This window comes from Rhea americana, unplaced genomic scaffold, assembly GCF_003343005.1.
Source record: "Rhea americana isolate MKP2758 unplaced genomic scaffold, rheAme1 scaffold_91, whole genome shotgun sequence".
NCBI classification, from domain to species: domain Eukaryota; kingdom Metazoa; phylum Chordata; class Aves; order Rheiformes; family Rheidae; genus Rhea; species Rhea americana.
The window spans coordinates 1,600,435-1,625,770 of NW_028187100.1; the positions used below are offsets into that span (position 1 = coordinate 1,600,435).

The window sequence follows — 25,336 nt, forward strand, 5'->3', positions numbered from 1 at the left end:
AATCAGAGTATGCATATAGGCTTTAATGTGGTTTAACTTGCACATATTAACTTCACACTCTAAGCTGATTTTTCTTTACTTTCCTTTATTTTGCATGTAGAGAAGCCCTTAGTGTGATTGATTACCTCCTTCCTCTGAAGTTTCTTTTTTTTAAAAAAAAAAAAAAAAAAAAGAAAAAAATCGAACAACAGGAAGACTTCAGAAACAAGAGACTGAGATTGATGCTCCTGTCATTTAGCTCCTGGTTTCTTAATTTATTATGACAGTCTCAGAATCTAACTTTACAGCTGACAGCGACCAAGATTTATTCCACACTTTTGATTATTTCCCCATACCTAACAAAAAGCCTTGCAACTAAGCTGATTTATACTCTCTCTTGCTTTGGTACTTCTCAGAGCACACTGGCTTTAAAAAAGTAAACATATGGCAAATTAATATGTAAAGAAAGTTATATCTCATTTGAACACAAAAGATTAATGTCAAGTGACCAAACATTACAGCACTTCTGAAGGGACAAACTTTTAGATACCGAGAAAATAAAAGGAGGATTTTATAAATGCAGTGTGTTTGGATCCTAGTTTCAGAGAAGGTTGAATATTGGAACTCTTTCCATCAATCACCATGAGAACTCCTTATTTCCTATTGGATTTCCAGAGTGAAATTGGATGCATTTCAAGTTTAATCTTCAATTTTGAACTCCAAACTTTCTAAAGCAACAACACAATTTTCAAAGGTGCTGATTAACATAAGTCTGCATCTGTGAAAAATCAGGGACTCGTTAATCTGAGCTACTGGAGACATATACTTTAGGATGAGAGCAGTCACACCCCCAAAATACTATTTCTCCATAGTGTCTTCAGGGGGAGTACAGGCAGATGGCTTAGATGCAGATATTTACACTCTGTTAGCTGAATGACACCCTAGGACATCCAGAGATTAAGAAGACCTCAAATTATGAATCACTCCTAGAAATATAGGCCTTGACATCTTGGTAGTTCAACACTTTTCAACTTTGTATGCAGACATACATGCTGATAATGATCCTTAATCGTCCACAATGGAACGTGCCAGCAAGTGAGGGGACTGCTATGGCTTAAAGCCTGGAAATTTCCAGTTACCAGACACCATAAAACTAAACCGAATGCTAGAAGGGAAACATCATCAAAACTAATGTTATAATTATAATCTCATCTCAGAAGGGAGATTTAACTGATTAATAGGACTGTCTACTACCACTTGTAGCATCAAGACACTCACAATATGTATGCAACCATGCAATAAGCATGTATGTACAGAAGAAGAATATGCATGTACAGAAGATATATGTAAACATCTAACACAGAAATGCCTATATAACATTTATTCCACATCCTACCTATTAATATTTGCTCAGCACTCAGCTATCAGTTAGTGGAAAACATTGCAAGAATAGTAAATACAAATATAAAATCCAATGCATGTCTCTATACAACAAATACTAGATACTTTAATGGCTGATAAATCACTGCTATTATCATTCATCTGATGTACAGATCAAGCAAGACTAATAAACTATCTGAAACAGTAAATCAATAAAAGATAGTTCCCTGAAGAAACGTATCAGAAAGCAACTTTCTTTGTCATTTAGGACTGGGTTCAAAAAACAAAGAACTTGAAACATGTTTAAGTTTTTCACCATGAAAGAATATATTTGTCACTAAAATTCAGTTAGTTGTGCAGTTTGCAGTGTGTATTTTTGTTAATGCATCACTGTGTACGGGAAGTTCAGTGGGACCCATCTCCCTGGGTTCCCCAATCCTAAGGTTCTTACTACACTTAAATAATCCCAGCTCATTCACCTTTTGCAGGCATATAGAACACACAAATGTACAAAACACACAAATCTAATCCATTTATTGTTAAACTTGCATTTCATCCCTTTTCATCCTACCTGTAACTACATAGGATTGGATAGAACCCCATTCCCAGCCTGTCGCTGGGCCCCTCAAATTTGGAACACATCTCCCCTTGACCCTGGCCAGCCACTGAGCCCTGATTTGGGAGTTTGGCCTCCTTCTCCTAAGATGTCAAACAGCTGCAAAGTCCTGAAGTTTTTTGCTCATGGAAAATTCTCACCAAAATCACTGGAAATGAGTAAGAGCTTCAAGATTTAGAGTAATAGCTTTCTCTAAAAAATACCATAATTCTAAATGTGTTTTAATAAAAATGAAGAGTTAGGAAAAAAGGGTAGTGGGTATATTCAACCCTCTTTTGTCTGCCAAGGAGTTTAAGATTAGCAGCCATGAAAATCTGTAAGAGAATTTATGACAGATAATATCATTAGAGGCACTGCTGATATGTTAGAGGAGGACAATACTAAATGGTTGGCTCACCTAACAATCTCCTGGAATAAGGATAGAAAGGCAAGGGAAACTGGAAGACAGCCAAATAAATAGCCCATTCCTCAGCTTCTCTTTAAAATATTTGTTTTTATGAAACTTAAAAAAAGAAAGCTTTCCAAAGCTGTTTAGTTTTATATTAAAAATATTCACATTAAAAAAATTCTATTTGAACTGTTGGGAAACATAAAAATAAACATCAGTAATAGAAGCATTCATTTGGAGTTCAAGAAAGCAACACATTGCACACAGCTGTCTAGAGAGGAAGAAAAATAAAGCTAAATGAAAAGGAAGACACTGCTCTCTGTAATCATACCAGTGATTTTGTAATCTTAAATCAGTTATGTACCACATCTTGACATTGTGCATCTGGGAGCTTTAAGAATGATTTCTCAAATATTTGCAACTCTCCTTCCACTTCATGTTGATATGCTGATTAGCCCATAACCTCCCTCCAAGTACATATATTGAAAAAAAAGGAGAAGCAGTAATAAGAAGAATTTGCTAATTACGCTTTTTTTTTTAAAAAAAAAAAAGAAAGAAAAACATAGAATAGTGGAACATTCACTGGAAAATGATGAAATGAGTGATGTGATATGCATACATATATATGCATACATAGTGTTCTTTTTGTAATCTGATGGAATTGTGGATTACAACCATCCAGAAAGGAATCAAGCTAGTATGTCAGCGTTAAGACCTCTACTCTTTCAAAATGAACCAGTGAATCTTAAAAGAACACAGTAGGACAGGAGTTTGGATTTAGATCTTGACCTCAACCCTTAGAAGAAAAGAAAATTTGATTTCAAACATGAACCTAATTTCTGTACTAATTTGGAATCTCAAGGCGCATTTTATAATGGGCAGATGTTAGTTGGAGGCTTAACTATCTGCTCCTGGTTTGTCTCAGGATTTTCTCTTTTAGCTGCAGGCTCCCAAATATCATGCTGTGACTGTCGCTCTCCTCCATCTGCCAGGGCTGGCAGCCTGGGACTGATTCTGGAGCAGGCCAGGGGAAATGCAATCTCCCCTGGAGCAAGTAATGTCTACATTTCAGGCTGGAAAAAATCAAGCCTTTTGCCCAAAGCACACCTTCAAGTTTCAGGACATAACCAGGATTTAGTTAATGAATTTTTAAGCTGGCACTGCACTTGTGTATTTTTTTCACCACACTGAACACTCAACTCATGCAGAGAGATCTGTAGAATCTATAATGCATACTAGTAGTAGCATTCCTGATTTTATTTATACTCAGGAGTTCACTCTGCTTCCTAGGACCCTTCTGAATCACAGACACAGGATTAATTGTTGAAGAGCCCTAAACTATATTGCATCACCAAAACCAACTCCCATAGTTATTTTCAGAAGGTCTAACATACAAAAAAATTACCTGAGATATCATACTATGTCAAAKCTTCCTAATTCTGTTATCTTTCTGTAAATAAGAGAAATCAAAGTGACAAAGAATATTTGAAATGTGGGTATGTAAGCAGGGATTCAGAAGTGTAAGGCTATRCTGCAGACATCCAGACATGGTGTGTGAAGCTCACAAAGACACTGAAGCTGTTTGCCTTGGTTCCTCACCTTAAAAATAAGGAAGATTTTATATCTTTTCCTTACAGAACTGTGGTGAGGACAAATCTATTAGTGTTTCCCCTTTTTGAAGACTGGAGTAATATTGGCTTTCTTCCAGGCCTCAGGCACCTCTCCAGTTCTCCATGATCTTTCAAAGATGATGGAGAGCAGCCTGGCAGCAACATCCCAGCTTCCTCAGCACTCATGGGTGCATCCCATCAGGTCCCATGGATTTGTGGATGTCAAGTTTGCATAAATGATTTCTAATCAGATCCTGCTCGACCAAGGGGAAGTCTTCCTTTCTCCAGACTTTCTCCCTTGTCTCCAGGCTCTGGGATTCCTGAGGGCTGCCCTTAACAGTTAAGACTGAAGCAAGGAAGGCATTCAGTAACTTTGCCTTCTCTGTATGTCATGTCACCAGGGCCCCCACCCCATTCAGCAGTGGGCCCACATTTTCCTCTGTTTTCCTTTTGCTACTGATGTATTTGAAGAAGCCCTTCTTGTCATCCTTGATATCCCTTGCCAGATTTAATTCCAAAGGGCTTAGCCTTCTTTGTCACATCCCTGTGTACTCTGACAAAATTCCTAGAATCCTCCCAAGTGGCCCCTCCCTTCTTCCACATTCTGTGTACTTTTTTTTTTCAGTTGAAGTTTTGCCAGGAGCTCCTTACTTGTCCATGCAGGTCTCCTGCCCCCTTTGCTGGACTTCTTACTCATAGGGATGCACCGCTTTTGAGCTTGGAGGAAGTGATGCCTGAATATTAACCAGCTCTCTTGGACTGCCCTTCCTTCTAGGGCCCTAACCCATGGGATTCCTCCAAGAATACTCAACTGTCAAAAAGGCCTCAGTTCAATAATGCACTTGGACATATGTGAAAATTCAGTCTTCTCAGTCTTACATCAAGAAAGCCATACAAATTGCTAACAACTCTAAGTGTCATGCTGAATCACAGCAGGGGATATATGTTGAATAAGCAATTTTAAAGGTTATTAAGTCCTACCCATGGATACTCTGTAGAACAGACCCACAGCTTTTATTGGATATCTGAGAAAGATTCTGATTTACTAGGAACAAGATGGATAAAATGTTCAGGAATGACGGGAAGGATGATCAGTTATCCCACGAGCTCTTCTAAAGGAGAGAATGGAAATTGACAGCATGCCTCAACATGAAAAGACATGAAGAAGAAAATCAATTTATCATTAAGTTCATGAAAAAAAAAAAGATCGAACAGGAAAGGCCATCTGGATCAGTGAGCTAACTGCTTTGAAAAAAGCCCAGACTGGTACTTCATACAGGAGAGAGGAAAACATATTTCATGATTGGTTTCAAATGAAGGATAAAAAAAAGTTATTACATGAGACCAAATGTTAGTCTTGCATCCACTGAACAGAATTTAGAGTAATTTTAAGACAGCACTACTGCTATTTCAAGTGACTGCAGTACTAAAATAAATTATTTTTAGCAAGACAAGGATCTCATCATAGTTTAAATTCCCCATGGTGTCATTTCATGTTATATTTGAGACATTCCTCAATAAAAATGTCAAATAGAGAGTGAGCTGAGTTCCCCTGAGGACAGTTTTGGACAATTTCCAGTACAAATTTTATCCATGAAATCTTAACCAAACATCTCCTCCCAACAAATAAATAAATAAGGAAATTTCACTTGATTAGAAAGTGAGAAATGTTGAAACAGGAACACAGGAAAAAACACTTAAGCCATCAACCTCATCTGGTTTAATCAGTTGTGAATACTCAAAGTTTGTTTTTTAAAAAGAACATTGTAATCATCATGCTACACTGTCATTACCAGGAAGACATCCAGTGAAGGTTTAAAAAGGAATGTAACCCATGATAAGAAGAGATGGCTTAAGATTTTTCACAGACTTCTGTCAAGCAAGACATGCAGAAATCCTGATGTAGCTGTCTTCTCCATTACAATGTGTTTTCTAGAGGTTCCTAGATGGTCTACAGGACTATAAAGACCTATTATGGAGTCATCATCCCTAGGCCTTCTATCTCAAATTGCTAGACATAAAGATTTCTGGTGACATACGTGTGATAAAATGCCACAGAGGTCACTGAGACAGCGAATCAGCTGTCCAAACACCAGACTCCTCTGATGCCATTTCAGATTCCTTAAATTATTCCATCTGGCCTGCAGTTCTGGAGTGTCAATCCAGATCTACTGCAGTAGATATCACGCCACATCTGCCAGCTCTACGGAGATATCTCAGAGGCCTCAGAGTGTCCTAACTGGCAGGAGACACCTAAGCTTAGGCAGTTGAATTGCTTCCGAAGAGTCCTTGCTGCCTAGCTCCCCATGCAGTGTCAAAATGGATCCCAACGGCAATACCTGCAGTGCCAAAGGATGGGGAGAGCATAGGAAAAATGTAATCTGAGCTTGGGTCTCACCTAGCAAATCCACTTCCATCCAAGTGTATGCATTTTCATGGTGTTGAATGAAAAGGCAGTTCAGGCAGGGTTTTCAAAATCAACCTACTATGGGTTTTATAGGGAGAAAGAGGAATGTGCCTTGATTCAGTGCCTTTTCAGTTCCTCTATGCTCATATAAACTCATATAAAAAAACGGTTGCAAATATTCCATCTGCATTTGAGGAACAGATCCTTCCTAGTCCATGGTCTCAAAATTAGGAAGGCAATAGTGATCTCTTTTAGTGTCCTAAAGTTACATCCTGTGAGAAAGGCAGCCCTTTGCTATCATTCCCACTCATCTTCAGTTCACTGACCCTCTTCTAGAAGGAACATAGTTCCTAATGTTCTGGGAGGAATGCAGAACATCAGCTCAGAGTGGAATGTTAATACAGACAGACACTGACTCTGACAAATCTGCAAGATCTCTTGGCAAGCCTTGGATCAAGACTTTGAACCATAACCATCAGTTCAGCACAACAGTTTATATTATTGTAGGTCCTTCATTTTCCAAAACCAAGTGATTGAATAGAAACCAGTGAACAAAAACATGAGAAATTTGGCTGTGTATGTCCAACCTGCATGGAAAACTGTGATCAGAGAACAACAATACAGACAGCAGGAGAGGTCTAATAAAAATCTGCAGGCTTCCTAAAGTTTTGATCCTTTATTGGGTCACTCCTGTTATTCCTATTTGCTGACCCACTTTACTATTAAGGGGATCATTTGGAAATGAAGTTGAAAATAACAAGCTATTTGAAACAATGTACCTGCACATTTATTTGAATCACAAATAGTTGTACTATTTGATTATGCTTGTATCCCCTTTTTTAAGAGGTATTTATGAATGTTTGTGTAACTGTAGTTTTCCTTAACTTTTTATATGAATGGTTGGCTGCTCTTTGTACAAGAAATGCTTCTTGCACAGTTAGTCCTTTGACCAGCTCAAGTTGAGGCAAATAAATCCATTTACTCTGTTCTATGATAAATGAAATTTGGAAATTTGAGTCAAAATCCTGTCAATGGCCAGGATGTATAAGACATCTGAACAAATATTACTCAGTTTGAAAAAGAACCAAGTAGGAAATACGTCTGCTGAAAGGCTAACCAAAACCTTATTCAGAAATTCTAGTTGTTGTATAGCTTCAGTGAGCGCAGAGTGATGTTACTGGATATTATTATTTCTGCTTCACTACCTGATTTCTTGATTTTCACTGCAAAGGGTCTCAGCTTTTACCATAGCAAAGGTGCCGAATGACACAGATGACATACCCTTTTCATTACTCTTTTATACATATCACCCTGAAATGAATTTGTGATTGTATCAAACAGTAGTCATTGTATTTACATTAGAAATTTGAAGAAAAATAGTCCCTTGTAAAGTGTATTATATGCCTGGATAAACAGACTGGAAAGCAGACAATACAGGGTACTAGAATTTAGCCAAAATGACTACCAAATAAGCAGGTATGGGAAACAGGATGTAGGGGCCATAAAGCTCATTTCCAAGTAATTTGTGTGAAGACATTTAACACAAAACAAACACTTTTTTAGTTTGTAGGATAAACCAAACCCATTTAAAGCAAAGGAATGGACAGGAATCAGAATCCTAGATCCAGTGACCTCAGACTGCTGAAGCAATTTAAGATCCTGCTCAGAAACTGTTTTTGTACAGTTAGTAGACTGTGTCTGTCTCATTTATAAAAAGCTATTACTGATAACTGTTTCCTTGCCATATTCTATTGCCTAAATATTTCTTCATCATACCTGTACTTATAATATACAGTAATATATGCTCATACAGAACATCCTAGTACTGTGTTACCCTAGAAGTTAAAAAAGAGGGAAGACGAGATTTAAAGTTATGATTGGAATTACACAAGTTGGAAGAAACAGACAAAGCACATTTAAGTGGGTGGGACCAATTACTTTTCTTAAAAAAAAATAAAAATAGAAAAGCCTAAACATCCAGCACAGAGTTTTGAGGTGGGTTTTTTTTCAGCTGTGTTAGAGATAAGAAACTGATTGGAGTATGTTTAGGATGAAGAGCACCAATTTTAAGAATTTGATACAGACCACACTGAAGTTAATGGGCGCACTTCAACTTATCCAGTGAAGTCTGGATCAGGTCTTTACCGAAAACATATATCAGACGGCAAAATGCTGCAAAAGTATCAGGCTTTCTTACAACATCCATGAAAGGAACCCTTCTTGCTGGCATTCACTACTTACCAAGACAGTTATGGCCATCGTGGGCTAACATGAACCCATCATAGCACGTACATCTGTAGTTGCCTGGAATGTTGATGCACTCATGGACACAACCCCCATTGTAGAAATCATTTTCACACTCATCAATATCTAAAACAAAAGAGAAGGAAAAAGAGAATTTTATAAAAAAGAAAATCCAAAGTATACAGGGACTTTTCCAACTAAGCCCAATCTTTGAACATATGCATGTTCCTTATCACTCTGTATACTCATATTACCTATTTCATCCAACAGAAGGTTCATGCTATTGACTATTGATTGAATGAATATATCAGGGTCAGATACAACTGAACTGCAGCAATCTTGTTTACTGAACAGCTTTTCACAGAATAATAATAGTATCATCGTAGTAAGCAATGATAAGTTGTAAAAAATTTTAAAAAATGATTTTGGTATATTTTTTATAATTGAAATGTAGTTTTAATTGTTGTCTTTAAAATAATCAAGCAGAAAATTAGTTAAACTATTTTGACCTGACTAGCTTTTGACAAACAGCTATTTAAAATGTGTCAGTATTAATACGGCTTAAGACATAAAATAAAGGTATGTCTTCTTTAGCCACATTAGAAGCAAGTTTAATCAGTTTTGATGTTGCTCAATGTCACACTGCAAAGGGCTGGCCAATTCATTCCTCTTTTTCAGACAACAAATGAATCAAGTAGGACTACTCATTAAATTAAGGGATAAGAGAGCCTTCATAAGGGACAAATTAAAGAAACACAAAGTCTTTTGAGTGGCTGTCCTTTATACAGTTCTTACTTCTGAAAAGTTGTACTGAGATTAGAAGCACTAGATGCTAATGTAATGCACATAGATAACTTCCAGCAAGGGTAATCTAACAGAAACATAAACCAGAAAAATTAACAAAAGGCATATATTTTTTTCATCTCTTTCTCTCGAGGAGTTCAAGTTATCTTAAAAACTTTTGCTAGCAGATTAGAGAATTATTTCTTCCCTTTGTGCCTAAGAGCTGTACAAAACTAGGAGAGGAGCCAAACATTCTACCTACTCTTAAGAGCCACGTTGTGGGTTTTTGCTGTTTCTGCCCCCTCCGAAAACACCTTGCTATTCAAGAGACCTCACTCAATAGGCAGACTGAAATTTTTATCTCAAGTACTGCTGGTAAAGCACTAGGAGGTGAAAACTGGTGAATTTAAAACATTTTGTGAAGAAAAATGCCCAAAGCGTGCAAAGTCCAAAGGTTGGACTTGTTTCAAACCCCAGTTGCACCAAGAGAAATGCACGCAATGCATGAGAACACCACTCCATCTTCTGTCCTCAAATACTTGGTTGAGAACATTGCTTAAAGAATGTATCATGGAAAGTGTCAAGTAAGTGTAATTTACAGGCATAATATTATAGGCGATCTGGTAGGACAGGGCTTTCTTAGAAGGCTTAATGGATTGATAAAAGTAAAAGGAGCATGTTCAAATATACACCTGTAGGCTTCCCCTTAATTTTATCTGTCATAAAACTCAGAATTCAGAGTAGCCAAATATATTTACTTGCTTTTGGTAATGTCATATCTTATTACTTTTTTTTTTTCTGTAATGGATAGAACTGTGTCTTAATCAAACTCTTGGCTCCAAACAGTTCTAACTCAGATTTATTTTCCACAAATTTTGTAGCTTCAACTATCTTTAATGTTTTTAGATTTTGATCACTTAATATTGCCATTTACCCTGAGAAAATTGCTGCAACACTGAAATGAAATCAGAGAAACAAAGAAATGTTTCCATTGGTCCAATAAATTGCTGCACTGGATGCAGTACATGCAACCTTGTATTAGCAGGAATTACTGTATTCTAGCTCTATGCTGGGAAAATATTTACAAAGTATTTACTCCAGCTAATTCCTGCTCTGTGGACAGACAACTGTTGGGATGTCTAATGAAGATAACGCCAGAGTAAGTTCCCTTAAAAGGGTATTGCAATTTCCTCTCTAAGAGGAACTAATTTCACGTAGTATTATAACGGCAGCAATTACAGGAGCCCTAGGAAAATAACTAAATGCACCAAAAGGATTAAGAAGGCCATTTATAATAAATGATACAGACTGCTAAGCACCTATCTGGGCTTGCTGTCTTCAAAATTCCCAAGACCAGAGCTGGAGGTGTACAAGCACATACTCAGCTGTTGGTGAGCTATTTTTGATCATCTCTCTTTCTAGAATTGGTTTGAGAAATCTCCAAAAGCCATTTCTTGCTTCCAAAATTTTAAAAGAAAAAATATCAGAAAAAAATGAAGAAAAAGAAGCTGATTCCTTGGGTGTGCTAGTAAGTGCACAGATTCAGCTACTTCTCAAGGTGAAAGAAGCTTGGATATTGACATTCACCTCTGGAAAGCAGAGGTGAATCTTTTTGTTACAGTCTAGAAATAAGTCTCTCTCAACAACCATAGTGAACCTAGCGCTGCCATGCATTGCTCTTCTAGCCTTCAGCGAACAGTGGTGTTACTTGAAGAGTTCATCCTGCATGAGATTGAAGTCATTATATTAGGATCAAAGAACTTTTTTAAAAAAATAGACAGTTGTTTTAGAAAATCCTAGTATCTGTTCCCATGAGGAAACTATAATTTTCAATCACTCTATTTGAGTTAAGGGAAGAGAATTTGAAGCTCTCTTCTTTAAGTGACCTACTTCTTCATAATCTATTAAGACCTGTATCTTCCTTATACAGACTGGGGTTGACTCTTCTTTCATTAATATAGTCGAGACTTGCACAAGCTCAGAAATATGTTTCATCTGTGAATTTTGCATGAAAGGGATGGCCCTCTCGGAGATCTCACAAAGACACTGTGATTCAGTACCCTCCTGAGAAGCTGTTATTCAAGGAACATATACAGCTTGACTAAGAAAAGTTCAAAATTAAACAAGAACTAATCTCTTCTGCTTCCAGTATCACAGTAATTCTGCTTCCTATTTCACCAGAGAAGACAAAACACTATGCAATAACTAATGTGCAAAATCCTCCCCAAAAAAATGTAAAACAAAGCAAGGAAAATGCTAGTTCCCATTTCGTATAAACAATTTCAGCCTAGCGCTATGAAATTTACTGAGTGCCAAGTATCTTTTTCAAGCACTAACAATCTTAGCTAGAAGAAGGCTCAGACTTTATTCTAGGGAAGTACAGAATCTACTTCCAGCAAAATCCACTCCCATTCTTCATTATACGGGCTGCCATTCATTAAGGTCTTGAATGTCCAAAAATGATTAGAACACTTATAGCAAAAGTTATTTGTCAGCACAGCTACAGAACATTTTGTGCAAAACTACTGAAATCAAATGAAATGTCTGCATGGAGTTGATTTTCTTCACTGTCAGTCACAGCTAAATCGTCACACAAGTCTTACGGCTATTAACACATAAGAGGAAGAATAACTGAGCCATTAAAGCTACAGGGCTGCATGCAATTCTTAGTGCTAAATTACAAAGATTTCTACATAAAACGGGAAGGTGTGCATAGGCACAACCTCTATCTCGGCCACTGACAAGGCTGCAGATCCCCATTATGCACAATACAATGGTAGATCTTCAAAACAGGGGCAGGACTAGGTAAAATTTGTGTTTGTTTTAAAATATTTCTAGACTACTGACATAAGAAAAGGATCTGGAATTAATTTAGTAAGCACAAATTACAATTGACTTTGAAATGAATAATTTATGTACTTGGACATTTTAAAATAAATAGCCAAAGGAAGCTGTCTGCTCACATCAATTTCTTCTAAATCAGAGAACTATGAACAAAATTTAGCACATAGGTATATTACACAGACACAGGACATTTCCTAAAGGAGTTTGACCCATAAAATAGTTTGAAAAATGCAGAGTAAATTCTTTGCAAGTGTCATCTTGATGGAAAAAACCCCACATATTTCCAGTTGTGGCATGTTGCCTGTTTATCCAGAAGTCGTATGCAGCAATGGACATTGCAAAATGCTGGAACACGTATTTCCATGTGGGAATACTCTGCACTTTTATGGCCTCTCTTAAAAGGCCTTCAAGAATTTTCTCTGATTCATAACTGAGCTTTGGTCACTATTCATCCCTAGACCAATGAAGTATCCTCATTTCCACAAATAATACAGAAGAAGAAAAGCCCCGTCCTAGGTCCCAAATCCTGCACAATTAAGAACAGAGCTGTAGCATGAACAGAGCTGTCTGCCCCACCATAAAGTTTTATGCAACCTTGTTCTCAGATGCTTGGGAAAGAAATAGCGTTATAATGTCCAAAGATGAAATGCTCTGAGGTGATGTTCCAACCCTACAAAAGTCAAGAGACAGTTTTGCCACTGGCTTCATGGAGCCCAGAAGACCAGCTTCCTGGGACACCCGGTAAAGACATGTGAGAGCTTTAATCAGCACTCAGATTGCTTGTTCCCACTTCCAGATTCAGAACAAGAAGCAGTGTAGCATCAACACCCTTACTTTACTTTTACGGAAACAGGCAGGAATGAAGTAATGTGCAACAATGGCAAGAACAGAATCAAGATCAAATCTTGGATCATAATCAGATCATAGAATCATAGAATGGTAAGGGTGGAAGGGACCTCTGGAGATCATCTAGTCCAACCCTCAGCATAGCCCATACAGGGATTGAATCCACAACCTTGGCATTAGCAGCACCACGCTCTAACCAACTGAGCTAAACCTGTCAGATCACTCTCTTACTCATTAACACTGAACTTTAATGACTGGATTTGGGGGCTGTAAAAGCCATTAAAATAAACAAAAAACAAGATGGACATATTTATATATATATTGTTTTTCTTTGGCACATTTTACATTTAATATACTTTCAGCAGTTATGTACACACTGGATAACCCAAGCCATTTAATAGATCTGTGTTCCCCATATCAAGTATACTTTCTTATAAGTAGGGAGACAGCTATAAATCTAAAGGCCAGAAGAAAAGCTGAAAGAAAAAAAAGTGAAAGACTGTTTAGGTTAAGTGCTGGCCATATTTGCAAAAGCTTCAGATCTCTTTGGAAAGCACTCAACCAGAGTGAGAATACTAAAACGAAAAAGTTTAGCATTAGCAAATTTCCACATGTTCAGAATTATTTCAAGAGCTGACCCAGCCAGATATATGAAGAATCAAGCGGCAAAATGTTATCAGTTCCACTCAATCTAATCTGCTGAAATTCTGCTTCCCCTAGTGAGCATCTGCTTTATATGCCAGTGAGCAGATACTGTGATGTATTCAGATTTTTTCTTTTCCAAAATAAATCTTCACCTCCATCTCACAGTGAAGTCCATTTCTGAAAATCCCTTCCCCCAGGGAAGGCTTCACAAGGTACTTTTTCTACAACAGAAAACAATTAAAATTTATCATTTATTACATCTGGTTCCTTCTGAGATATTTTATTCTTAGACTCATAAATGTTTACTCTTTAGATGCTGTGACCTTGGATATGTCTAATCTAACAAATCAAAGAGGAACACACAATACACTTTTTATAGCTTACAAGTTGCCATGATGTTTTCAAGATGCTTGTGCCCAAGAAAACTGTAAAATTTGATAGCCACTAGGACTACTCAGAGAACCAAGGTCAAAGGTGAGCAGGATGGGAATAGGGGAAAACCAGAGAAAGAAGCATGACGTTTCTCAGTGGAGAAAGGGAAGAGTACCACAGGTACAACAGTTTATTTAGTATGATTTTTTTTCAGGGTAAATCCCTCAAGAGTACTAAGTATACAGTCCCTGCAATGTTTTTCCTATTAATGTAGCCACAAAGAGAAAAAAAACCCCTCAATTTTACAATTGTCTTCAAAATGTCACAAAGCCCTATTTTCCAATATTAAAACAGCAATAAAACAAAAATGCCATGCCAGCCTAATGGAGATGGCTTGGATGCAATTTGTGATATTTTGGGGATGATTTTCTGAAAACCATTTTATATGAACACATCAAGTTCTTTGTAGCAGTTTTATTTGCTTCCTCTTCTGTGATGGTTGAACACAATATTCATCATGCTTAGTATCTGTTTAAACTACTTGTCCAAAAAGACGGAAAAAAATCTCTAAATACAAACCAAAATAAGGAAGGGTATGTTCAGCTGGTTAAACAATACATACATTTTTCAAGTGCAAGAAGCTTCATATTTAGAACTATCCTTCCTGAAAACATTTAGGATGCATTTGGGGGCAGATGAGATATCAATCCATTTATCACTGGCTATAGGATGTTTTTTAAAAAACTTTCTATTTGTTTAATATGCTTTTCTCCAACCATAATTATCACCTCCTAAATTTAAGAGAAAGCATTGAGACACCCACTGCAGGTCTCTATTTTGTCCCGGGTCTGAATTTTTATCCTATTAAACTGATCATAACAAGCATGAATCAAGTTGCTAAAAGTCACACAGAATAAGGATGGCTTTACAAGAGTCACCTTCCCTTCTGGGGAAGGAGATAGACCAACTGCTCTGGAAAAAGAGAGACAACAAGCTCCCAGACATGCAAGCCCTTCTCCAAGAAGGCTGTGGAGTACACAGACTTCTAAATTTATCAGCTGTAGGGAAAGTGGTTATGTTTAGCACATATTATTTTGCAAGTCTTAATTAATGTTCTTCAAACACCATTTATCATATAAAGGGAAAATTAAAGAGTCACATCCAAAGCATGCACCAGCTAGACATGGACAATCCTTCAGTGCTGTAAATGGAGTCCAGCAGACCCAGCTCACACACTGTTAAATGGAACAAGGCAGGGGACTGTGAAAATCCAAACTCTGCAATAGCTGAATGGTTACATTTTTGGTGAATAACCATCATATTCTTAATTTATTGATAATAAATATGGTCCCTGGAGCCTCCGTTCCTTACGTTTCTCTCAAATCCACCTTCCCTCTCCGTTTCCTGTCTCTCTTCTCTTTCCTCTGCATTTCGCTCCTTACTCAAACTCCCAGATGAAAGAGTTGGTAGAAAGCTTTTAATGGCTGGACATTTTAACACTGAAACTTCACCACCAGGCATCAGGCTTGATATACCCACCAGTTTGACAGTAGACTAAAGAATCTACCTTTCTTTCAGGATGCCTCCAGTTTGAGGCACGTATAAGTGGTTTAGTGTACCTGTATTCTGCCAGTGGAAGGTTATCGATGAAGTATAGTGGGAGAAGGGGAAGGTTAAAAATTACTTTAAAAAAAGAGAAAGATAAAGAAAAAAGAACACAAAATCTGAAAGTTGATTCTGTATTCATTTAGTGCAACCTGACAGCCACATAAATTCTTTTTATGGCAGCATATCTAACACTCCTGGAGCAGAATGGAGAGGAGATCAAATAAATGACAGGAACTACTCTTCATTTAGGAACTTGCAGAGGTTTTGACTACTTAATTGAGAAGTCTTCCTACAGCACTAACATACAGGTCCATATAGCACTTTTTGCCTAGAATGCCTTTTGGACAATAATAACGAGGCAGAGCTCTTTCTTTGAGGAGTGAATACAATGTCTATTTATGTATTAAAGTATTATCTCTATGTGACATTTGCCAACCTAGCCAGCACAATGAGAACTGATCTGGGAACATCTGAGCTCCATTCATGGTTAATATATTTCTCTAGATAAAACCAAAAGTATTGTTAACTCGCATTAGACATCTTGAACCCCTGATTAGTTTGTTGTGGTTTGACATTTTCCCTAATTGATATTTAAACAGATTGGCTACAAGTTCTTTGAACTGCAAGTGAGATACTCAAATAAAGATGGATACCTGCAGAGCACGTAACAGTTTTAGAGTCTGTCTTTATTTAGTAGCTGCCGTGTCTGACAAGCTCAAGCAGAGAGACTTCCTGTTCACAAGCTGTAATGAATGTGAAACATGACATCTGACAGCATTTTTCCCACCACTTCTAAATCACAGCCATTTCCACCACAATTCCCTCTTTTAATATAATGGGAAATGTTTGATTCCACATCTAATCCTGCAAGTTCTTAGAAATATAATGGGAGCATATTTTGGTGCGTCCTACTGCCACAATGATGTGCATGTATCATGACAATTAGGAGTCCAGTAAGTCAAGGCAGGAGGTTATTCCTAGAACTTCAGATTGAAAAATACATCTACAAATCTTGCGAGAGATGTTTAAGACTATCAAACTAGCTGATTGATACAGATGTGATTCACTAAGCTTTTCCCAATCCTTGTGGGAGTCTCCCATGTTTTTGGTTTGCATATTGCTAACCTTCCTTTGCATTTTATTTTTAAATTTCTGTCCATTAACAAAAGGAAATAATCCCAAGCCTTTGTTCTGAAATGAATTCCCCTTATTACCAGTCATGGATGAACACTAGTTTATCTTCTGTGGATTTCATGTGGGAGAACTTAACAGAATGTGGCTACTTCTCCTTGCTCATTTCAGAATGAGTCCAGGTAGATCATGCACTGTAAAATGGAAATTTTCTTGATATTGTATAGCTCATGCTTTATTAGCCCCCAGCAGCTTAACACTACTTCAATTTCAGGTGGAGACAGCTAAGACCACAAGCAGGACGAGGGCTTATATAGCAGTGGTTTTCAGTCTTCTTGGATTTGAGGAACTTTTACGTTTTCACCACAGGTGCCAACCTTGTATGGAAAATTTAAGCCTTCTGACATTAGGCTTACCTTTCCAAACTACCTTTTCCACAGATGCTTCAGCAGTAGTCCTTGGATTACTGCAGACTCCCAAATGAAAAGTGTTCTGCAGTGCTGGTTAACTGCACAAGAAATACAATGTAACTTATATCACATAGGACTTGTAAAATGCAGAGCTTCCTGTCATCCTGTATTACATGGTCAAATTCCCCATTTTGCATAGGACACATATGGGACATCAGTTTTCCCCAGGCCTGCAAAAACTCCCACACATGCACCATACAATTAATCTAAATATCTGCAGAGCAACTCTGCAGCACATGCACTATGAATCTGCTGTGGAAGAATCACTGTGGATACTCACCTGATCTGTCCAGGGCTGCTCTTCATTTCCACATTTACTATAGTCACATCATAGCAATTTCTGAATGTGGTACACAGACAACTCATGTATTTGCGTTCCCTAACAATGCTGGACCTAATAGTTATGAAACCCAAGAAAGTAACTCTGCATATTATTTTCTGACTTGCTCCCTGTGTCTGAACAAATTCAAACAGTTTCCCAATAGCATTCTTTACGGCGGGAAGGCCTCCCAACATGTTGGTTTGCAAAGAAGTGCAAAGACGAGTCTGCAAGGACTGCTATTCAAATTCCTTAGATTAGGGGATTTCATATTTTCCCTTTCTTTTCTCTGGTGCCGTTAACTGATAGAAGGCCTTTTAAAAATTACTTCAGTAATTTTACTTTAAAATTACTTCATCCTAGACACTGATGCATTATCTCTATATTATTCATCTTTTCAGAAATGGGTTAAATATTCATTTTTCTTACTCACTTCCTATGAGGAAAGTCTCCTAAAACTTTTCCTATGTGTCCCTTCCAGGTTTGTGGGTACTCAGCATCTTCAGGAAACAAATTAAGTAAAATTATTTGAGATGATCATGCATTTAAGAGAACGGTCTTCATTATAGGCTTGATATATTTGTTTCACTGGGATCTGAGAAGACTAAACTGAATAGAAATTCGATCAAAGATTCACAAGAATTTTTGTTTAAATCTGAGGTAAGTTTACAAAATGAAACATGCTTAAAATCATTTTTGTCTCGCACCCTTCTACTCTGTGAACTTTATAGAAGGTAAAAATGCTATTAAACTATACCTCTTATTATTATGCAAGTTAAATAAGCTCAAGTCATGTTTTCTTTCTGAAATGACAAATTCAACTTGCCACAGAATGGTGTTTCAGAATCTTGGAATTTTGTTATGCACAGATAAGCAAAATATAGTAATCTGCTGTCTAAAGTTTTAATTAAAAACCCAATAAACACTACTGTTTAAAATTGGATAGGTACATCCACTATAAAACTAGAGATGAGGAAAGTCAATTTTGCAAAGTTGTTGGTGATTTCCCTATGTTTCTTCTTCCTATCTTTCTAGACAATCCATTTTTTAAGGCTCTATTTGGTGAATGTTGATGCTATTTTTAAGTCACATAAACAAAAGTTCAGGAGAGAGCACACTGCAACATTCTGAGTGACCATAGAAAACGGGGCACCAAGACCTGACCAGCTAACACATCCATTATTAACACAGGACTTTTTTGCCCTCAGTAAAGCACTTGAAATGAAATAATGTGGTTTTAGTTTTTATCCATGGTTCCTGGCTTGACAATTTAACAATCTAATGTTAGATTGAACATCCAGATCAAGCTTTTCAAAGTACTTGCTTAGCTTTTGTATCTGACTTAAGACTCTCCTTCAAGAAGTCTTATTTTCCGAAAAGGTGGGAAGGCTAGTCATTTTGAAGTTGTTAGTTGATGAACTCCAAATTAATATCTGATCTTATAGCTTTTGGCCAACATGGTGTAGAGTAAGACACACATGGAAAACAATAGTGGGGATGAGGCTGACAGATGTACATGGTTACCTGTTTCTATACAATTCTTTATTATTATGCTGGGTATGACTAATGACCTATCTGTAAGCTCTGAGTTTTGTAGAACATGTGAGAAGCCAAAGTATTCATTTTCCTCTTTGTTTTGAAGATGCCATTGAACACATTGATTTGGATGACACTCCTATCTCAAGACATCTATAAATCTGATCAGAAAACAGCTGGATCATTCTTATATGGCTCATTCCTTATGGTCTATCCTAAGCATCCATTATGGGCCACTGCCAGAGACTGCACATCAAGCTAGAAAGACCTTTGGTCTAATTCTGCATGGCCAGCTTACATACTTATGATATTAAGTGATAAATACACATCGTACGTGAAATGGGTAGGGACCAAAATTCTTCATTTGAAGCCACTGTTAAGAGTCCTGATTTTGCCGGCCCCTAAAGGATACAGTTCAACAATCTTTGTGCACCCCTTCAGCATGAAACATAAAACAAACAGGACAATAAAGAAAAATTATAAATAAAGATTTAAAAGTATTCCAAAGATCTACTAACTAAATAAACGAGATTCATTTTCAAGAAGTTCTGTCCATCTGCATAACTAGCATAAATGACTTTTCTTAGAAATTACTTAAGTATATATATGAGTCTATCAGGTTTACTGTAAAAGGCTGTGGATTTGCATTTAGCTTATGCAACGAGACAACTCATAGCTGCTGGAATTAAAAGCATTGAAGTTTAAACTAAGGTGCGATCACATTGCCTAGTAGTGCTTCTTGAGTAGGATGCATCAAGAAAATTCTTAAGGCTGAGTTCTAATAAAACAGTAAGAATTTCAACGCTCTGTTACAATGAAGATTTTTTTAAAAAACTATAAACTTGTGCTGCACAGGTGACAGCCTATTTTAGGTTTAAGAATAAAAGAAATAAATCTGAGATTAGGAGGATAAATTTAATAATGATCAAATGACAATGCTGCAACTTGAAATTCCCCTGTCTTGGTTAGAATCAAAGCACAACTTAAGTACAAAGTATTTTCCATTAATATAAATGCACTTTGAATTTCACAACTGTCAAAATCTTTGGCCCAGATACAACTCATTTGTTGTAAGACTTTACATGCTTACATTGCAGATGTCCACATCTATGTTAAAAAGAGACTGACGTTTTCAGGACATGATTTATCTCTTATCTGGCCTATTTTTGTCTCCATTAACACAAGACGAACTGCATCAAGGAAATTTTTATTTCTTTCTGCTAACTATAATGGGAAAGGCGAGATGAATAGCTTAAAGGTTCCTAGTTATAATACAGACACTTACATTTGGACAGATGAAATCCACTCTTGGACCTCTCAAAGATATCCTAAAATGAACAGAAATTGTACTAATATACTACATGCTCAATAGAAAGAGCAACGGTCTCCTTTCTAATTTTACAGACTTTATCTTTTACTGGAAATTAGGTCTCATAAAAGGAGTTCAATGTAAAGTCCATAATCAACTGTCTGAACACAATTTAAATGTTAAACTACATGAACAATAGGATGTATGATTAGAGGTTACAATTATATTCCTAGTAGTCTATTTAATTTAAGTGACTGACAAGCATTCGCTTGAGGATTAAAAAAAGCAGGAAGTTAATATTTATATTAACTCACATGTTAATTTTGTGGTTTGTGACCCCAGAAAACTTTCAAAACAAAGGGCAGCAACACGCTTTCAAATTACCACAGAAAAAGTAAGTCCACTCCCCACCAACAAAACAATTTTACAGCCAAGAGAAGGAACAAAACCACATGGAGGAGATATTTTTAATTAAGTGCAATATAAAGTGAATAACGGTTACCCATATTCAGTCTGAACAGCTATTATCAAAAGGGCTTCAGCTTTTTAAAATAAACCATTTAAGAAAGGCTTACTGTTTTAAATGTAGGCTGCTTCTGATTATAAAAGAGAGCTTTTAATTAAGATTAGTAAAGCCTAATTCAAGCTATAATTTGGTTCCTTTAGTTAGTAAATGTCTATTAAAACTGAGCAATTAAGGTTAAATGGGTTGAAGCATTTAAAGCTTCAACTCCCCCCTGCTTCAACTAATATAATAGAAAAGAACATGTCAGTGACTAATTCAGACCAGAAGACATGTACTTCCATTAAGTTTTATGCTTCTTTGTTGATCATAAAGTTTACTAAAGAAGAATCCATTGGTAAACTATGTTTTCAGTGGAACATAATATTGTTCTGTGTTTGAGGTGTTACAGCTTACCGTGCATAATTTCCAGAACTAAATATAAAACGTAAATTCTGTAATTCTATAAATATAGTATAAAGCTTGCTTCTATTATGGCTTTTCTCCCTTAATTTTATATAGCTCAATAATAAAAAAAAAGTACTAAACTTCCTAGTAGCATATTTCTCCCTTTGGATGGCTTTGTTTGTACTTGACGTAATGATTTTGAGCACTCTGTACCTATGTACTTCTGATAGGGTAAGGTAGAGGTACATTAGGATTTTAATTTACTTATGTAAATAAGCTCTTAAAGCATTTCCACCCCACTCCTATTTTCACAGCTTCAACAGTTCTTCTAAGACTGAAATTCTTCATGCTTGGTCTCATCTTTAAGATCAATTTCTTTTAGCAAGTTTAAATAATATCGGTTAAGTCAGCCTGAGGCCCATATTTCTGCACACATGACATGTGCTCCACACACATCCCCTCCGGCTGAACCGGACCCATCACCTAGTGGCGCCCTCCCGTAACACCCGCACCCACACCTCAAACCTCCCACATGCATTTGCAGCCTTCAGGACTCCTGCAAGCACACATATCTGGACTATAAAACAGACTGCATGACCAAAACACCAGACTATCCTTTTCCTTAAACACAAGACCTACAGTATATGCTGTGTGCAAACACAGTAATTTAGGTGGCTTCACAGTTATATGCATTGGGATTTTCCTTGCTGAATGGCAACATTAACAGAAACCTGCCAGTCCTTTCTGAAAGGCATCTCTTTCAGGCCAGCATGCCTCAAGTTCACTCTTGCTAACTCAGGCAACACATCATGTAATCTTTCTCAGGCTAAGGATTCATATTGTTTTCCTGTACAAAGTATGGGACTTTGTAACAGCTACAGCAATCATCTGTGACCTTCCATAAAGATCATTGTTGTGTTAGAAAAAACTAAAAACATAAAACATAAGTGACAACACTTTGGATTTTATCCATATCACAAAAACTTGTTTTCCTCATCCACCAGAGTGGTTAATCATATTGTAAACAAGAATTTGAGGGCTTGTTTCCATTTTTAAAGCTTTTCAAAGAACTGTAACATAAAAGTTCCATAATCTCCCTAGATATAAAATCATTTGCATATGGAAGGGGAGGCATCAGCCACTTTCATTTTCATATAATGAAATAGTCGATACCTAATGAAACAGACAATACCCAACCAAACCATTTTAGTCTTCAGGTCTTTACTTCAAGAAAACAAGATGAGGTTGTCCACTCCTGCCTCAGGCTTGTTCCCTGGCTCACTCTTAAAAGTCAGAACAGTCACAAGTCAGAGCAATTCTGGCAGCCCTCATTCCCTCATTATTCCTCACATTCTGCACACCTCTACATACTCCACTTCGAACAGAGGCGAATTCGCTTTGCTAGGAATTCAAGCCAAGCAAAAGCCACAGGGCTCCACTTGTGCACAGCAAAGCCTGGGATATCAGGCCCTGCCCTCTAAAAGTCAAGTAGTTCAAGCTAAGCCTCCCTAGTGAAGCTCTCACATGGCTTTGGGTCACTCTGAAACACAGGCAGAGCAAGACTGCCTTTGCCCAGAATAGGTCCACATAGACAAAGCCACTCTGAGAACCCTTGAGGAAATCCTTTATCAATCAACCAGAAACAAAAGCAATCAGTATGGACCGCCTGTCTTTCAGGTGTGTAGTACACTGAGACCATTACTAAGGATCAGCTCTACCGCTGCAGACACAACAACCCCATGCAGTTGGGTTGGTATAAGAAAAAAGTGGAAGAACAGAGGCGGCAAAGAGGTGAAAAGAGATCTTTTGATCATACCAACCTTTAGTTAGGTTGGAATACATCAGAAAAATGGAATTTTCTGAATAAAGTTGGAATTTGGTGCTTTGTAGCTAGATAGAAATAGTCATTTCTGCAAATCAAGGTTTTTATGGAATGCTTTTCCAATAACATTTAACAAACAGAAGAAAAGTGAAAATAAAATAAAGACACAGCTCTACCTCAATAAAAGACACTTTATCTCTAGAGGTATGAAGGCAGGTATTAAAGTCATATATCTAATTCCTCCTACATACCTGCTGCCAAAAATATAGATATGCATTACCCACACTCCCATTCAATAAAGTAGATACCCACTAACTTTAAGTACTTTTCCACTGTAATGGGGTGACCTGCTTGCTTGAAAGCTTTGAATGTAGCCTCAGCTTCCAGATAATGAAATCAGGGCAAAAGCACTTCAGCACAGTTTCCTTCAGACAATAAAGAGAACTGGAATGCATCACAGTTAGGTCCTGCAGTATTTCCAGCAATGATATGTCCAACAAATAACAACTACAGCAGTGATTTCCATTCCCTTGTCTCCAAGGCACAGTAAGAATTCTGCAGCAGGCCCCCAAAACAATAACAGACACCAAATCAATATTAGACGTCACTTTCATATGGATTTTTTCAGTTAAAAATTTGATGCTCCGTGAGCATGATGCCTTGTAAAACATGAGGACTGACAGTGGTTCATGCAGACTAGGTCTTGGGAACAGTGATATACTGAGCTCAGTAGTTTCAAGCTGAGTGTAGATGCAAATTGGCTTTTATATTCTCTGACAGAAAAGCTCATTTGCTTAATAAATTTACTATGGAAAAAAAAAGCAACTTGAAGGCCACTTCATCTACTTAGTATTTCTGATTCTGTCAGTGATGTCTGTACTGTAAAATATTATCAATAACTGTAAAAGCATAGCCTTGAATTTGATATGTTATCTATAGGAGAAATGGCACCAAACAGACTGCTCACATGTTAAACACTAGTTCACGTCTGCAAGACGAAGGCCTTGCATCAGCTTATTAAATGACACAGACTCTTTTTTTTTTTTTTTCTTGGTCACTGAAGGAAAAACTGTTATCTTCTACAGCTTTTCTCCAGAGAATGGGCATTGTAGTACTAAACCAATAATTTAAATTTAATAAAGCAGTTAGTGGAAATTACTTTGAAAAGTAACATCTACATAAGATTAAGTACATGCTCAAGTGCTTTGGTGAATCAAGGCATTTGAATAAAACAACTCTTCAAACTGCAGCATGAATATATTCCTTTTGCAGAGCATCTTAAATGTGCAGGAAAGCCTTGCAATTTTAAGGTGCCCTGTCAAATTGTATGTTCAGTTTCTTATAACCCTGCCAAATATTTATGCTTGGACTAGAATGCTTCATGCAAGACATCTTCTTTAATGTAAGGCTCTTTCTAGGAGGCTGAAATTTGAAACAAAAACATAGGCTAAACTAAACAACAATAAAATAGGTCTTTTCCTAAGGTGATTTGATGGCAAATGCACAGCTTTACTATGTTTAAAAAAGCATCAGCCCCCCACTTACTTGCATAGACAGTGCTCTCAGATTTTTGAGCAACTTCTTGTAAGGAGGTAGGAAGCTATCTTTCAGTGGATTTCTTGGCCAGCTATGGCTGAAAATTCAACCAAGCAAAAAATAATCTATCACAGTCAAATAAATTCACAAGCTCAGCAGGTACATGCTGAAATTTAGACAGATAAAGTTTTCAAAATGTCATCCTTGGTGGATGTTTTTTCAGCCTTAGGCTGCAGTTTCACAATACAAGGGCTCCAGAAACTAAGGCAAATTAAGAAACCTACTCACCCTATTCCACCATAATCTTCTCCCTGATATTTGTTTCAGCCTCTATACTACACAGTTCATTGCCTCTTCAGTTTACAACTGCATATGGGGCCATGCTGTAATCCTTTGCTTTCCTTTCTCTTTTTATTATTTTGGTGATATTCTTCACAGTGCAGCCCCACATCAGTTGCCCTGTACCAAAAAACATAATCAAGCAAACAGGAACTTCCTAAATCAGTGCATTGTGGAAGTACAGTACTATTGTTTTTCTGACGAGATTGTATATGCATTTTTCCTACAGCTTCCTGCCGTAC

General features: G+C 37.1%; 1 protein-coding gene across 4 annotated transcripts in view; it reads right to left on the reverse strand.

Moving 5' to 3' along the window:
• Positions 1-25,336, reverse strand: part of SCUBE1 (signal peptide, CUB domain and EGF like domain containing 1) — a 216,950-nt gene that overhangs the window by 178,878 nt on the left and 12,736 nt on the right. For all 4 annotated transcript variants that reach the window (XM_085324449.1, XM_085324448.1, XM_085324447.1 and 1 more), the window contains exon 3: positions 8,622-8,750. In XM_085324449.1, coding sequence (XP_085180575.1) covers positions 8,622-8,750 — 129 coding nt within the window. The remainder of the gene's footprint in view (positions 1-8,621; positions 8,751-25,336) is intronic.